At 53.7% G+C, this 15,277-nt stretch overlaps 1 protein-coding gene across 9 annotated transcripts in view; it reads right to left on the bottom strand.

Moving 5' to 3' along the window:
* The window catches only part of NRXN2 (neurexin 2), a 110,166-nt gene that overhangs the window by 89,775 nt on the left and 5,114 nt on the right, over positions 1–15,277 (bottom strand). For 5 of the 9 annotated variants that reach the window (XM_081532614.1, XM_081532612.1, XM_081532613.1 and 2 more), the window contains exon 1: positions 9,909–11,350. In XM_081532614.1, coding sequence (XP_081388740.1) covers positions 9,909–10,632 — 724 coding nt within the window. In that variant the 5' untranslated portion in view covers positions 10,633–11,350. Of the gene's footprint in view, positions 1–9,085; positions 9,176–9,325; positions 9,369–9,513; positions 9,650–9,908; positions 11,351–15,277 lie in introns of those variants that run through there. The other 4 variants (XM_081532611.1, XM_081532619.1, XM_081532621.1 and 1 more) reach the window with 4 other exon arrangements.

The following is a 15,277-nucleotide window of genomic DNA, read 5'->3' as shown; positions in this document are numbered from 1 at the left end:
TAAAACTCTAAAAGCTCAGCTCAACTCCTTGAAACTCTTCCATCCCTCGATCACCATCAGCACAGTCTAAGGCCACACCTCCTCAGACCCTCTTATCAGAACACTTTTAAAGGATCTCCCCCTACGGCAGTCTTCTTACCTGTAATTCACAGTCCAAGCACCACCAAAGTGGTCCAACCAAGTCATGACCCTGCTTAGAACTCTTCAAGGCTTCCCAGGACCTACAAGGTCAAGTCCAATCTTTTTTTTTTTTTTTAATTTTATTTATTTTTGGCTGCACCGGGTCTTCGTTGCTGCGCCCAGGCTTTCCCTAGTCATGGCAGGGGCTACTCTTCATTGCAGGGAGGGCTACTCTTTGTTGCAGTGAGCAGGCTTCTCACTGCAGTGGTTTCTCTTGTTGTGGAGCATGGGCTCCAGGCGCTCAGGCTCAGTAGTTGTGGCCGATGGTCTTAGTCACTCCACCGCATGTGGGATCTTCCTGGACCAGGGATTGAATCTGCATCCCCTGCATTACAAGGCGGATTCTTAACCTCTGGACCACCAGGGAAGTCTAAGTCCAGTCTTTTTTTGTTTTTCTTTGGGCTGTTTTTTGGGAGGCTGTGCTTGGTCTCAGTTGCAGCACACAAGAATTTTGTTGCAGTGTGCAGAATCTTTGTGGCAGAGTGCAGGATCTTTAGTTGCGTCACACAAGCTCTTAGTTGTGGCGTGCGGGATCTAGCTCCCTGACCAGCGATCAAACCCCAGCTACCCATGATGGGAGGGCAGAGTCTTAGCCACTGGACCACCAGGGAAGTCCCAGTCCAATTTTCTTGAGAAAGTCCATTTGAGGTTTTACCATGCCTCCCTCCAACCTCCCCTCCTTGCAACAATCCAGGCTCCAGCCACATCCCATTTCTCCACATTTCCCTAACATGCCATGTGTCTATACATACTATTCCCTCGGCTGCCTGAGAAGTCGACTCCTGCTTTCAGACTAGGTCAGTCTATGCGGGTCTGTGTTCTGAGCTGATCTCCTAGCTATCCCTGTTTTGTGCCAGTTCTCAAGATGTACCTTGGGTTGTTATTTCACTTATCGGATCTCTATTGTGATTGTGTTTCCATGTCTGCTTCCTGGCTGGACTGTGAGATCTCCAAGAGCAAGGACAATGTCTCATTCATCTCTGTGTATCCAGCTGCTCACACAGTTCCTGGCTCAGAAAAAGGCAGGCCTGTGTTTGTTGAATGAATAAAAAGTTAAAAGTGAACACTCCTCACTTACCCAGCACTTTGAGTGAGCCTGATTCTTTCTGTGCACCATTTCCCTACTGTTAATACTTCATCAATAGATACTATTACTCCCTCAGAGAGATAGGGAGACCAAGGCTTGGAAACTGGAAGAAACTTGCCCAAGGCCACACTGCTGGGCAGAGGGGCAGAATCAAAATCTGAACCAAATCAGTCTGGCTTTAAAAATTCTGATGGGCTGCATTCTGGGCCTGCAAGTCAAGATTTCTAGAAGCTGATTTTAATCTGCAGTTCCAATCTTACTTCCCATAAAACACAACCAGGGACTTCCCTGGTGGCCCAGCCAGCGGCTAAGATGCTGCACTTCCAATGCCTGGGTTCCATCCCTAGTCAGGGAACTAGATCCTGCATGCTGCAACTAAGACCCAGCACAGCCAAAGAAATAGGTAGCTTAAAAAAATAATAATAAAGCACAACCATCTTGATCTGATACACTCAACTCACATCCTCTAGACTCTGTACGTAGGCCATTTTCCTGGTGGTAAAACCCTAGCCTTTCCTTTACCTCCACAAATCTCACTCAGCCATCCTCCAAGATCTAGCCAAGTTCTACCTCCTCCTTGAAGCCTTCTCTGACCACGAGGGTTAATAATCATAGTAGCATTTATTGATCACTTAGAATAGTGCCTGGCACATCGTAAAGTGAAAGTTTTAATCGATCAGTCATGTTCAACTCTTTGCAACTCCATGGACTGTAGCCCGCCAGGGTCCTCTGTTGATGGAATTTTCCAGGCAAGAATACCACAGTAGGTAGCCATTCCCTTCTCCAGGGGATCTTCCAGAGCCAGGGACTGAACCCTGGTCTCCCGAATTACAGGCAAATTCTTTACCATCTGAGCCACCAGGGAAGACCTAAGGGTTTCCATTTGTTGTTGTTCAGTCGCTAAGTTGTGTCTGACTCTTTGTGACCCCATGGACTGCAGCATGTCAGGCTTCCCTGTCCTTCACCATATCCTGGAGTTTGCTCAAACTCAAGTCCATTGAGTCAGTGACATCATATTTCCATGTATTCACTTATTTAGTCCTCACAACACATGACCTCCATTTCACAGAGTAGGACATTGAAAAACAATGAGATTCAGCAACTTGTCCAGGTTCATATAGCCAGCAGTTAGCAAACCCAAGATTAAGCCCAGCAGCCCATGCTCTTAACCATTCCACCCTAGGAGGCTCTCCTTGGGAACATCTACCTCATCTCTGAGATCTTCCAGCAGTCACTCCCCACCCAGCTCTCTCAGCTGTCCATCGCTTTCTGCCTGGAGCTGTCTCCAACAGCAGAAGCTGTCAGGACCACAGGTATTACATGCTAGAGCTGACAGAGTGATTCCACATATGTGACCTCATTTACTCAACTTTCATACACGCAGGTCTTGACTGCCTCCCCAGAGGGCATAAATGGTATTGTCTTGACTAACATGAATTCAGGATTCCGGCAGATTCATTATCAAGGACAGTGATGAAGACCAGAACCGAAGAAAAGAAACAGTGCTGAGCAGCCACAACCGACATGATAACAGTTATACATTAAAAACTGTTATTTTCTCATAAGGGAGCCTCTCACACCCAACCCAGAATCTGCTCTCTGTTAGTGACACATAATTCTAACATGCTGGGAATGCCGATTTCCAAGTTCACGGTGGTGGTGGGGGGCGGGGTGCTACCTGACAACTCCTCCAAAGGGCGGAGGTGGAAAAACTAGAAAAAGCCAACATAAGAACACAGAAGTACAGCAATCTGGCATCATTTCAGGCAGGGACATACCTCAACAAAGGAAGCACTGAGTGACAGTCCGGTGCGATACCTGAGGGGAATCACGACAGCCTGAGTCATCCAGAAAAGGCTAAATCACCTTCCAAATGTGCTTAGACAGGCAGGGAGGTGTGCAAAAGATTTTTTAAAGATTTCCATCTGAAATGTTGTAAATGGTGGTGACTTTCGTATTTTAATGGGATAATGCTCCCCTTTTCAGGATGAGTTCCTCCCCGAGGGCTCCGGAAGGCTGAGAATTTACCGATCGATTTCTACTGCCCTCGCTCAGTGGTAGAACAGCTGGCTGAAAAGATGGGGAACACCCTCATCACACACTGGCTGAAAGAAGAGGCTGTAGCCCAAGGAATCCGGGGTCGTTACTGGTTTCGGATGAAACGCCGTCCCGAAGCACCTCCAATAAACCAAACGCAGATCATCCAATAAACCAAACGCAGGTCATCCATGACACAGCTGACTGACCGCCTCTTCTTTTCAGAGGCAGCGTGGAGAAGGTGGGAGCCCCCGGAGTCAGCTCAGGTTCAGATCCCAGCTCTTAACCTCACGGGGTGGTCATGCCTTCAACATACCCAGCAGAAGCCCACTGGCTGTGAGGCCCTGCTCTCTCCTCCCTTGACTGTGTGATCCGATTCCCTTTCTGTTCTAACTGCTCTCTCCCAGTGTCTGCAGCCGCTGCTTTCGCTCCTCCTCCCAGATGAGCCCCCTGACATCTCTTCACCTCCTCCTTGGCCACTTCATCTGACCCCAAAGTTTCCAATACTCTCTCCACACACGCAGCTCCCAGGTCTCCACCTGCAGCCCCACCTTCAACTCAAAACTCTGGTCTCACATTTCCGACTGCCTGGACACCTCTGTCCAGGAACGGCAAGACAGGGCTGTGATCTATGGCTCAAACCTGCTCCCTCTCCCAATTTCCCCTCCCCTGTCACCCCACCATCATTCTTCTAACCAAGCAAACCTGAAACCTCACCACCTCTGCCCCTCCACGTGGGAAAAGCAGAGTCCTACCGCTTCAGTCTCCGCCACGGCTCTCAGCCGCATTGCTGCTGCTGCCACCTCAGCCGCCACCACCCTTCCTCACTGCTCCCCAAGACAGCTGAGGTTCAGGGCCTCAGTGTCTCTTTCCTGAACTTTCTCCCACTGATTCCTCCACCGCATGGTTCTGCCTTCCATACTGCATTCTACCCTTCGCTCCCAGCTTCCAAAACACCATTCTTATTCACACACCTGCTCAAAATTATTTTGTGGCTCCATTTACCGATACTCTATACACAGCATCCAATACACGTTAGTTGAATGATTTAAGTCAAAACTCTAAGACCTGGGGAATTTCCTGGTGGTTCAGTGGTTAGGACTCAGTGCTTTCATTGCTGGGAGGGCCTGAGTTTGACTCCTGGTCAGAGACCTAAGATCCTGCAAGCTATGAGGTGGGGGAAAACAAACAAACAAAAAACAACCCCAAGACCTGGCCTCAAGCTGCTTCTCCTGCTTTAGATCTCACTGTCTTCCCTTCACTCTTTGGTGCCCCTGTATGGCCATGATGTGAGCTTCCCTCTTCCACACCTTTGTTCTTACCAGCTCCTTTGCTTGACGGGACCTCCCCAAACTGTTTACTGATCAACATTCAAGACCAGTTTTAAATAGTATGCCTTTTATTACTAATCCCCCAACTTGGCTTCCCAGGTGGTGCAAATGGTAAAGAATCCGACTGCCAGTGTAGGAGACCCAAGAGATGTGGGTTCTATCTCTGGGCCGGGAAGATTCACTGGAGAAGGAAATGAAAACCCACTCCAGTATTTCTTGCCTGGAAAGTTCCATGGACAGAGGAGCCTGGTGGGCTATACCCCATGGGGTTGCAAAGAGTCAGACTGAGCATGTATCACACACAACTTGTAAACTCTCTCCTTCTTCAAAATCCCAAGAGTACTCTGCTTATAATAATACTGTCATTTATACCACTAGGCTTCCCTGGTGGCTCAGCTGGTAAAGAATCTGCCTGCAATGCAGGAGACCCAGGTTCAATCCCTGGGTTGGGAAGAGCCCCCAGAGAAGGAAATGGCAACCCACTCCAGTACTCTTGCCTGGAGAATCCCATGGACAGAGGGGCTGGGCAGGCTACAGTCCATGGAATCATGAAGAGTCGGACACAACTGTGTGTCTTTCACTTCACTTTACACCACTAATTACATACCAGATACTCATTTAATTCCCACAACAAACTTGTGAGATAACCATGCTTGTTCCCATTTTGCAGGTCAGGAAAAACCAGTCTGAAGGTTAGGTATTCATGTGATTCACAGGCCCAGTGAGTAGAAAAGTCAGATTTAGACCCAGATCTGACCCTCAGGAGACAGAGCTTCACTGTTACTAAGCTACACTGCCTCACTGCATCTTGCTGCATATAGCATGCTGTTTGCTTGCTGTTATTTCTCGAGCACTTTCTACGTGCCAGGCGCTATTCTAAGCACTTTATATGAATTAGCTTATTTAATTCCCATAACAATTCTGTAAGATAGGTAGTATTACTGTCCCATTTTACAGATAAGGAAACCAGGCAGAGAGAACTTAAGTCCAAGGTCACTGCCCAGACAGCCCGACTACAGAATCTATGCTCTTAACCACACACTGGCCTGCTTTTCATCTGGTTCCTCAGTTAAGCAGGCAACTCCCAGAGCAGTGTCTTCTCCACGTCTGACTCACCTACAGCCCCTAACACAAAGTTTGTCACAAAAGGAGGGCTTGACAACAACCTGCTGAATTAAATTGCCAACAAACCTACCAAATACTTCCCTGGTGGCTCAGACGGTAAAGCATCTGCCTACAATGCAGGAGACCCGGGTTCAATCCCTGGGTCGGGAAGATCTCCTGGAGAAGGAAATGGCAACCCACTCCAGTATTCTTGCCTAGAAAATCTCATGGATGGAGGAGACTGTAGGCTACAGTCCATGGGGTCACAAAGAGTTGGACACAACTGAGCGACTTCACTTTCACTTTCACTACCAAATACACATGAGACCCATGCATCTATGTTCCTGTTAACATATGCATCACCACTGGTTTCATTTCTCTCCCAAGTGAGGTACACACCACACACCTGACACGCCATGCCATCATATGCCTCTGCGCCCCCACTCCACTCGAGGTATTCCACACATACTGGCACATTCTTCTTCCTTGATCACTTTTCAGCTCTTTCTCCCCACACATGAATGACATGAGGAGGAATTCCCATGAAAATCAATGCAAAATCCCAGTCTACTTGATTCCCACTTTGGCAAACAGTCAGCAGGAATACACACACTCAGTGACTCATACTTAGCCCTGTCTTCAATCACCTGTGGCCAGAACCCCAGAGAAAAGAAGCAGATTTCCTAGCATGGAAGTTCTCAGTCAATGGGCAGGCTCAGACCCAGGAAGGCAGGAGGGTCAGGGGGTGGGAGGTGTCCAAAGGATTCACCAACTAGCTGAAGGCAGATTGGTATGCCTTACATATAAAGCTAAAACTATTTTTCCTAATGTATATTTGATTAACCGCAATGGCAAATATAACATCAAAGCCATGTAAAATCTTTCCTGAATTCATAGTAGCTTTGAGTCATCTATTTTCACAATAAACAGATATAAAAATAACCACTATTTGGAAGGGGTACTGTGAATTACTGACTTTTAAAAATGTCTTCAATCTCGGAAAAAGTTGGGGATCACTCAAAGCAGATAAGAATGAAGTAATGTAATTTCCAGGGAGGATTGAAGACTCTGGCCCTGATCAGGAGCCAGACCTGTTCCCCTTAAAATCTTCCAACCCCAAACCCAATACCCAAGGGGGAGCAGCTCATTCCTTTCCTCCTTGGCTGGATGAGGATGTACTAGAAGAAGTGTAATGAGCACAGGATATTACAAAACCTACCCAGGAAATAAGGAACAAATGTAAAGGGAGGGAATGAGGTCATGGGTGGAAGGAAAAGCAGTAGAGCTGTCACTGTGCCTGTCATCGCTAAATGTAATCAGAGTTTATCAGAGTTGATAACCACCAGGCCCACAACACATATCTGAAAATACACACATACATAGTTCCACATACACATACAGCCTTCCCCAAGCCTTTATTCTATCAAATACTTGTTAATATCTATTCAGTCATCAAAGAGATGTTTATCAAACACCCACTAAGTGCCAAATATCACACTAGGTGCAGGGAATTCCGAGATGAATATCTCTACCTTTTTACCTCAGACAAAGCACAACTCCCTCAATGGATATCTCGCATGCACACACACACACACACACACACACACACACACACATACAAAATGGGTTAGATATGCAGCTGCCTCTCCCAGCTCCAACAGAGCTGACACAAACATTTAACTGACACACATCCAACATATATACACATGCTACAACCACCCCATCACACAGTTACCCAAACATATCTCAGACACACAACCACACAATGCACATTCCAAAGCACACATCTTGTATGGCTCACTGGGAGCCTCTGGCTGATGAATCCTTTTAGGGAATGAATACAAGGACTCTGGCTGCAATTTTCATACACCCAGGCCAATTCTGCCACAGTGAGATCATGGACCAGTGGCTTCTCTGTAGCTCAAATTTCCCTTCCATCAAGTCAGAAGGGTGTGGTTCAGGGACTTCCCTGGCAGTGCAGTGGCTAAGACTCTGAGCTTCTGCTGCAGCAGGCTCAGGTTCAATCCCTGGTTGGGGAATGAAGATCCCACATGCTGCTGCATGGTGCAGCCAAAAAAAATAATCTCTAAAAAATAATTTTTTAAAAAATAGCATGGTTCATGCTATTTTCTTAAGAAGGCTTGGAGGGGAGAGATCATAGGGACCAGAGAATCAAGTTAAAGGTCATGAAAGATTCCTCATAAAGTCCAGTGTCTTACTGAGGTCTCCCATGAAAATAGACGGACATGGATACCTACACATGCAGCCATGCCCTTACACTCATATACTACTCACTCTACCAGGCACGGGACTTTATTTGCCAACAGACCATTCACACATGATATTCACACCACCAGACTCCCACACCTCTGCATGCAAGCAAACACACACAGACACACAATTTCACAGTTTAGGGAGCACCTGCATTCCTTGGAGAAAAGGCGAGAAGGTGCCAGATTGACTTAATACACACAGTTCCTGAAGATACATCCCACCACCTTGTACAAATAACTCCCAAGAGCCACTGAAAACCTCCCTTATGTATTCCTCTACCACAACTGCAGATACACAGTCAAAATACTGGGCAAAGTACAGGACTTCACCTGCAAACGTGGCTATTCCTGTGGCTGTCCCCAGGTCCTGGCCAGGAGGACACTACCCACAAAGCAGTCCCAGGGCCACACTAGTCTGTGGGCGCACACACTCCTCAAAGACCCTACCTCTTGAGGGCAGACACACCCACAGCTGCTAAGCAGCCAACAGCTCCCGGGGGACTGAAGGAAAGGACTGTACAGCTCCACTCCAAACGGTTGCCACACACCAGGAAGGAAGGAGGTACCTATGCCCGGGCTCCAAACTGATGGGGAACCTCTCCCCCACTCCCCAGCCAGACCAAAGTACAACAGGGGCCTCAAAATCCTTCCCTCGCCTACTCCCCTAAAACCTCACCCCATCCCAGGCCTGGAGCAGCCACACTCAAACTTGTCCCCCCACCTTGCTCATCAAGGCCTCTTGCATCTCGAACCTCTCCTTCCTTTAACCTCCCCTTCAAGTCCTGATTTCATACCCAGTTCCAGAGTCCTCACCAGTCCTCTCCAGCCCCCCAGTCTCCCTTTCAAACCCCACGCTTCCGAGGGCTCCGATGTTCAAAACCAGCCTCCGCTCGCAGTCTCTCACCCGGGAGAGACGACCAGCCATTTTTTTCCCCCCTCATCAAAACCGGCGACTCTAGTCACCAACCCTGAGAGGCCTCAGCCACCCTCTCCCTCGAGCTTCATTCACTCTGAAAACACTCGCTTCCCGCCCTCCTGGCGCGTACAGTCGCAGCCTCACAATCACCACCCACCCTCGCACGCCCCTTGGGCTCTCCTCCCGGTGCCCCACGGTCTCCCGCCCGGGCCGTCAGGCGCGGATCCAGTCGGAGCCTCTCAGGCCGGGCTTCCCGCCCGCGCGCGGACCCTCAGGCTGTGGCCCCGCCCACCCCGGCCGACCACGCCCCCACCTCCTAGGCCCCGCCCGCCGCGGCCCTCCCCACAGAGCTCGAAGGCCCCGGCCCCCTCACTCTCACTCTCACAGCCCTACCCACCTCCAAGAGGTTACAAGCTCCACACAGCCCTCAGGACTCTCTCACAGGGCCGCCCCCCACAAGGGGGGGCCCCCCACCGTCCCCGCCCACAAGGCCCCACCCACTGCTGCTCATAGGCCCCGCCCACACAGAACTCTTCCACCGGCCCTCGCGGGCGCCTCACAGTCGGTCACCCACCCGACCCACACGCCCTCAAGGGCCTGACCTTCATCTTCTCGCTAGTTGGCTCTCACTACACAGTCCTACAGGTCGCCACGGAACCCTCCCTGGGGATAGGGAGAGGCGCCCCGGATGGGCTCACGAGGCCGCGCCCACACAGGCCACGCCCACACCGGACCTGCCGGCCGGTCACGCCCACCTGGGGCACCCCGCCGCTTGTCCTGCTCCCTGGCTGACCATGCAAGCCCTCTCCTTGAGACAGGGGTCCTCACACGCCCCTCACAACTCGTGTGCTGGTACACACACTCGCTCTTGTGCCGGAGCCCGCGGACCGCAGGTGCCCCCCACAGGCCCCAGTCCTGGGCAACCCTCCCGCCCCTCACTTCCGCGCCCAGGCGCCCAGCGGCGGCTCCCCCCGGCTCACCTTCGCTGCAGAACTTGCCGCCGAAGCCCGTGTGGCTGCAGTCGCAGCCCACCTCGCCGGGGGCCAGCACAGTGCAGAGGCCGCCGTTGGCACAGGGGTTGCGCGCGGGGGCGCACAGGGGGTCGGCGGCGGCGCCGCGCAGGCCCTGGCTGCCCAGCAGGGCGGGGGGCCGCTCGCCCAGCTTCAGGTTGGCCAGGAGGCCGCGGAAGGGCGGCTCATACTTGACGGTGCTGAGCGTGAGCGCCGAGAGTCGCACGTCGGGTGGGATGCCTCCCACGAACAGGTCGCTGGCCACCTGCATCTCGCGCCGCTTCGAGCGCACCTCGGCGGCGCGGGCCTCGCCGTCCACCGCCAGGGCGGTGCGGCGCGCGTCGCGGGTCAGCAGCACCATGTGCCAGCGGTCGTCGGCCACCGGCGTGTCCAGCTGCAGTGTGGCAGGCTCGGCGCACGAGAGCGTGAAGCGCAACCGCAGGCGCCCGTCCACCAGCAGTAGCTCCAGGAAGTCGCAGTCGCCGCCGTCGTCCAAGTAGAGCAGCAGCGCGCGCGTGGCGTTGGTGCGCAGGCTGAAGCTGAGCTCGCCGCTGCTCGCCGCACCGGCCCAGCGCGCATAGCGCGCCCACTGCCCGGGGCCGCCGCCGAACTCCAGGCCACCCGCACCTGCCGCGAGCGTCAGCAGCAGCAGCAGCGGCAGCGACGACGGCCGCCACCGGTTCCCGGGCGCCATGCCTCCGGCGGCCCCGGCCCCGCCCGGCCCCCGGCCCCGCTCAGGCTTCAGAGCCGCGGGCGCATGGGGCAGGGAGGGGGCCGGGCGCCCCCCGCGCCGAGCGGGGCTCCCTCGCCGGCTCACAGTCCCATGGGCCCGGCAGCGGGGCGAGGCGCGCAGAGGCCCAGATGCCGGCTTTCCCCGGGCGGCAGCAGAGGCGCCCCTCCCCCGTTGCGGGCTCTGACGGAAGATGGGGGAGGGAGGCCTGTGGGGAAACGGAGAGGAAAGGGTTACTGAGAAGCTCGGAGGAAGGGAGGCGTCGTTGGTGTCTGGCTCCCCATTCACACTCGCAAGAACTTAACTGTTTCCCTTTAGAACTGGAGGAGCCACCTTGACCTGGAGAGGGTCTCGCCACTAGGATGGGAATACTCAGGACCCAGCACTTGGGGTGGGGGGAGGGGAGAAAGGGCAGAGATAACACCCTCTAGGGACATCATCTAGGGTTTAAGCTATAGACAGGTAGGGAGGTGACACCTTAGAGTCCGGGAGGAGCCCGGTCCATATGCCCTCACCCTCGCCTCTCATCAGGACCAGGGCCAGCTCCTGTGGGTGAGGCCTAGAGACTCCTCCAGCTGCTGACCACAGCCCCTTCCTCTTTGAGCCACCCAACCTCTGTGCATGGTCCCACCACCTGCTATGGGCTCTCTCTCATCAGTTCTTGATGCTGGATAATGAAGTTGCTAAATAATTCATTGGGATTAATTAAATGCCAATTCGTCGATGGTATCCCTGGGTAACCTGGCTGGGAAGGAGGCAAGGAAGAGAAGCCAGCCAGGACCCAGACTTCTAGGCCCCAAGCCCTCTCCATCCATGCAAGGACACAGGCACCTGATTCTCTGTCTACAATTCCCCCAAAACCACACTCACCCATCCCCTTTCTGGGCCCCAACCCTTGCTCACCAGCCCAGGTCCTTCCTGAACCTAAATGTCTGTCACCCTCAAGCTCCAGTTCCCAGTCTTCAGCCTGGGACCTAGGCCGATACTTGGGCCTTCACTTCACCCCTGGGTTCCAGCCTCCTACCCATCCAGGGCTAGGGGAGCCACCAGGAGGCAGGCAGCCTCATTTGCATAAAATTGCCTTTCTGAAATGATTACCCTTGTAACTGGCTGTCAGAGAGCAATTTATACCCCACGCCAGGGAGGGGAATTTGCATCTCGTTAAACTCCAAGTCGTAATTATTTATATCCAACAACCCTCCTGAATATTGCATTGATTTTATTTTGGGGAGGGAGGAAGGGAAAGAGGTGGGGGTGAAGCCTGAGAGAGAAGCAGAGAAAGGCCAGAGTTTAGGAAGAGACAGGGAAAGACTGAAGGGGTGGGGGGAGAGGAATAAGAGAAATCGCATGAAAGAGAAGAATAATGGATGAGAGAGAAGGTCTGATGAGAAGAAAAAAGAGCAAGAAGATACAGAAAATTAAACTCCAAATTCCAACAGCATTTATCAGTGCCCTGGATGCTGAGCAGTTTTACAAATGTCATTTTACTTAACAGTCTGAAAAGTCCCATTATTCCCATTAACCACTGGGGAATCCCACATATTAAAGTCTAGGGACTTGCCCAAGGTCGCACAGCCAGTCAGTGGGGAACTGGGACTTAGATCCATGTGCCTCTGACTCCAGCATGACAAAGGGCAGGACAGCCACAGGTGTGGTTCAGAGAGGTGTGAGCCAGAAGAAGAGAAGACGGATCCTTGGAAAGAGAGAAGGTTGGATGGATGTGTTTCCTCCCTCCACTGGGAGGAAGCTAGGGGTATGAAGGGAGAGAGAAAGCTAAGGCCCCCTAAAAAGCCAGGTGAAGGGTGAGCAGAGAGTTGGGGGACAGGATGGTTGGAGTGATATGTATGCAAAAAGAAGATGGGGCAGAGAAGGCCTCAGGAGGCTGGCAGTAGAGTTTGAGGAGCCACCTCCAAGAGACCCTCAAATCCAGCTCTCAGGTCCTTCCATCTGGCTCCTTCTGACTCCCCCCTCCCCAACCCTACAGGCTCCAAGAGGGTCTCAAGAGTCCTGCCCCAGCCCCCCTCCAAGGGCTGCCCCTTCCCAGGCAAGAAGGGAGGCGGTCCAGGCAGGCAACCCCCTCTCTCTCCAAACACTGTCGCTGGTTATATATAGCTTTGCCACTGCCTCTCCTCATTGGGTAATAGAGATAATTAACATGCGCGGGCTAATTAGCCAATCAAATTAAATGCAGCACCTGCTCCCAGCCTGATTGACGCCCTTACCCAGCCCCCCCCAACACACACACACGCGCGCACCCTCACCCCAGCCCAGGGCAGGGACACTCAGCCTTGGGGGAGGGAAAGACCAAAACCCCTCTTCTTCAGAAGGAGCAGCCAGAGACCCCCCAGCAGAGGCGCAGCTCCAGACGCCAGAGAATGGCATCCTCTCGCCCTCCCCCCGCAACAGGGTCTCAGTCTGGCCTGGCCTCTCTCCCAGCCCCCACCCCCACTTCCGGGCACTATTTTGGGGAGGGAATTAATTAGCTATCGATTTCTGCTGGCAGAAGGAATAGAATTTCGTGCTGCTGTCCAGTCACCCCTCGGCCGCGGGGAAAAGGGAGGGGATTCGTTTCCCGGCCCCGCCCCCAACCCAGTGCCTCCGTCTACTCAAATCCCCCACCCCCTGCAGAGCGGCAGAGGGGTCCCTGCTGACAAGGCCTAGGGGCAGGGTCTCCCTAGTTCAGGAAGTTGGCGGAGGACAGAAAGTGAAGGATGGCGGAGGAGGCCTCCAGAGGCTGGAAGGCGGCCGCCTGGGTCCTAAAAATCAGAGGAATGTTACCTGTTTGGGGGATGGACGTGGCGGTGGCAAAGTGGGTAAGAGTCCAGGAGATGACTCTGCGAGTCTTTGTGTGCCCAGATGTGGAGGAAGAGTGTGGCAAGGGAGGGGGTGCTGTGGGCAGGCAGGTGCCCAGGAGCGGCTGTGGGGGCAGAGCCTGGGCTTCTGCGGTGCCCCCGGGAGGGGCCGGGGCAGGGGCCGGGCCTGCGGACCCTCAAGGCTCATTACTCATTCTCCCCACAGCCCGCAGCTCTGCAGCACAGGCCAGCCTGGCTCAGCGCCGGGGCACAGGGGCTGCAGGGTTGGCAGGGAGGAAGCCCCCGCCCTTCCTGTGTCCTCTCTCCAGAGACCACTGGGGCAGCTTCAGACTTGCGAGGCAAAGATAACCCCAAGAGAAGCGTGAGCTAAGCGGACACCTGAGTCCTTCCCACCCCACCCCACCCTAGAGTACCCAGGAAACCTGCTGCTCTTCACCACCCCTGTCCCCTCCCTTTAGCCTCCTCCAGTCCAGGACCAAGCTTCTGCCTCCAGCCCACCCTTCCTCCCCGGACACAGGGGCTTCCTGCTAGCCTAGGATGCTCGGTCTTTCCTCAACTCCTGGCATGCAGCCAGGACCAGGGCCAGGGCCAGGGCCTTGCACAGCTACATCAAGTAAAGGGTCCCTGGAGTTGAGCATGGCCCCTCCCCCACCCTCATGCCTTGCAGTGGAAGCCCCCTGGCACCCGCAGTATCCAGGCTCTGCTCCCCAAGATCGATGCGTCTCCAGTGCCCACTGCCAGCGCAGAGACACTGGCCAGAGCAGCCTTGGGATATCCTGCCTGCCGAGTGACATCAGCGTAGCGTACACCGCCAGCCACTGCTGGCCCAGGGCCACTGCTCCTCCAGGAAACAGACCTCTCCCCTGCCATCAGGGATTCTGCCCCCCAGTCAGCTCCCTAGCACCCCCTACCCACGGGTGGACTCTGCAGCCTTGAGTCAGTGGTGATGGGAGCTAGACGGAGTGGGGGTGGGGTGACTCAGCGGCTCTCAGGACCTCAGCCCACTCTCAGCTCCACAGAATCCTGTCCCACAGATTCCTTCTGGGCCCTGGCAGCCTCCTCCTCATCTTCCCACGACCAGACCAATGCCAGTGTGGCATCTGGGCTGTGATTCTGGGGCTTTCCACTGCGCATCAGGTTCCAGGCTGGACCACCACAGCGTTGTCTTATATATTCTCCCATGCTAGAAGGTAGTTTGTCACCCCAGGCTTACAAACAGGGACCCTGAGCTTCAAATGATGGATTCATCTCCCCAAGCTCAAGAGCAGGTGAGGGGTCAGCTGGCTCCAACACCTGTGGCCTTTCTTCTACCCTGTACTGGCCACAGGCCACAGGGCGGTGTCAGGCTCAGAGAGCTCACCCTTCTCTGACCTGACCTTCGCTGGGGCCCTGCCCTCTTCAGACAACCCAGACTCTGAGTCTGTCCGGGGGGTGCCGAAAGACACAGACCACAGAGCTCGTAGAGTTCATCCCTCAAGTCCCAGAGAGGAGCAACAACAGCCCTAGGGCCATGGAGAAGAGCAAGAATAAAATCAAGGTCACTGGACTTCCATTCTAGATGCTTCCCATGTACCCACTATTCCAGTTCTGGGCCTTCCAGTCTGACCAAAGTCCTCCGCCCCACACCACCAGCACAAACTGAACGAATGGATGTGAATTTCAGGGTTAGATTGTCCATATCCACTCCGGCAGAGACCTTGTCTAGAGGTCTTCTCCTAGCATCCACTCGGCCCCCTCTCTGATGTCTACATCACACACACACACATGCACGCGCGCACACACACACACACCTCCAG

The sequence above is a fragment of the Giraffa tippelskirchi genome, chromosome 10, assembly GCF_054371585.1.
Source record: "Giraffa tippelskirchi isolate mGirTip1 chromosome 10, T2T-mGirTip1v1.2.pri, whole genome shotgun sequence".
NCBI lineage: Eukaryota > Metazoa > Chordata > Mammalia > Artiodactyla > Giraffidae > Giraffa > Giraffa tippelskirchi.
The sequence above is the reverse complement of the archived record's forward strand: the minus strand, read 5'-3'. Positions and strand labels throughout refer to the sequence as shown.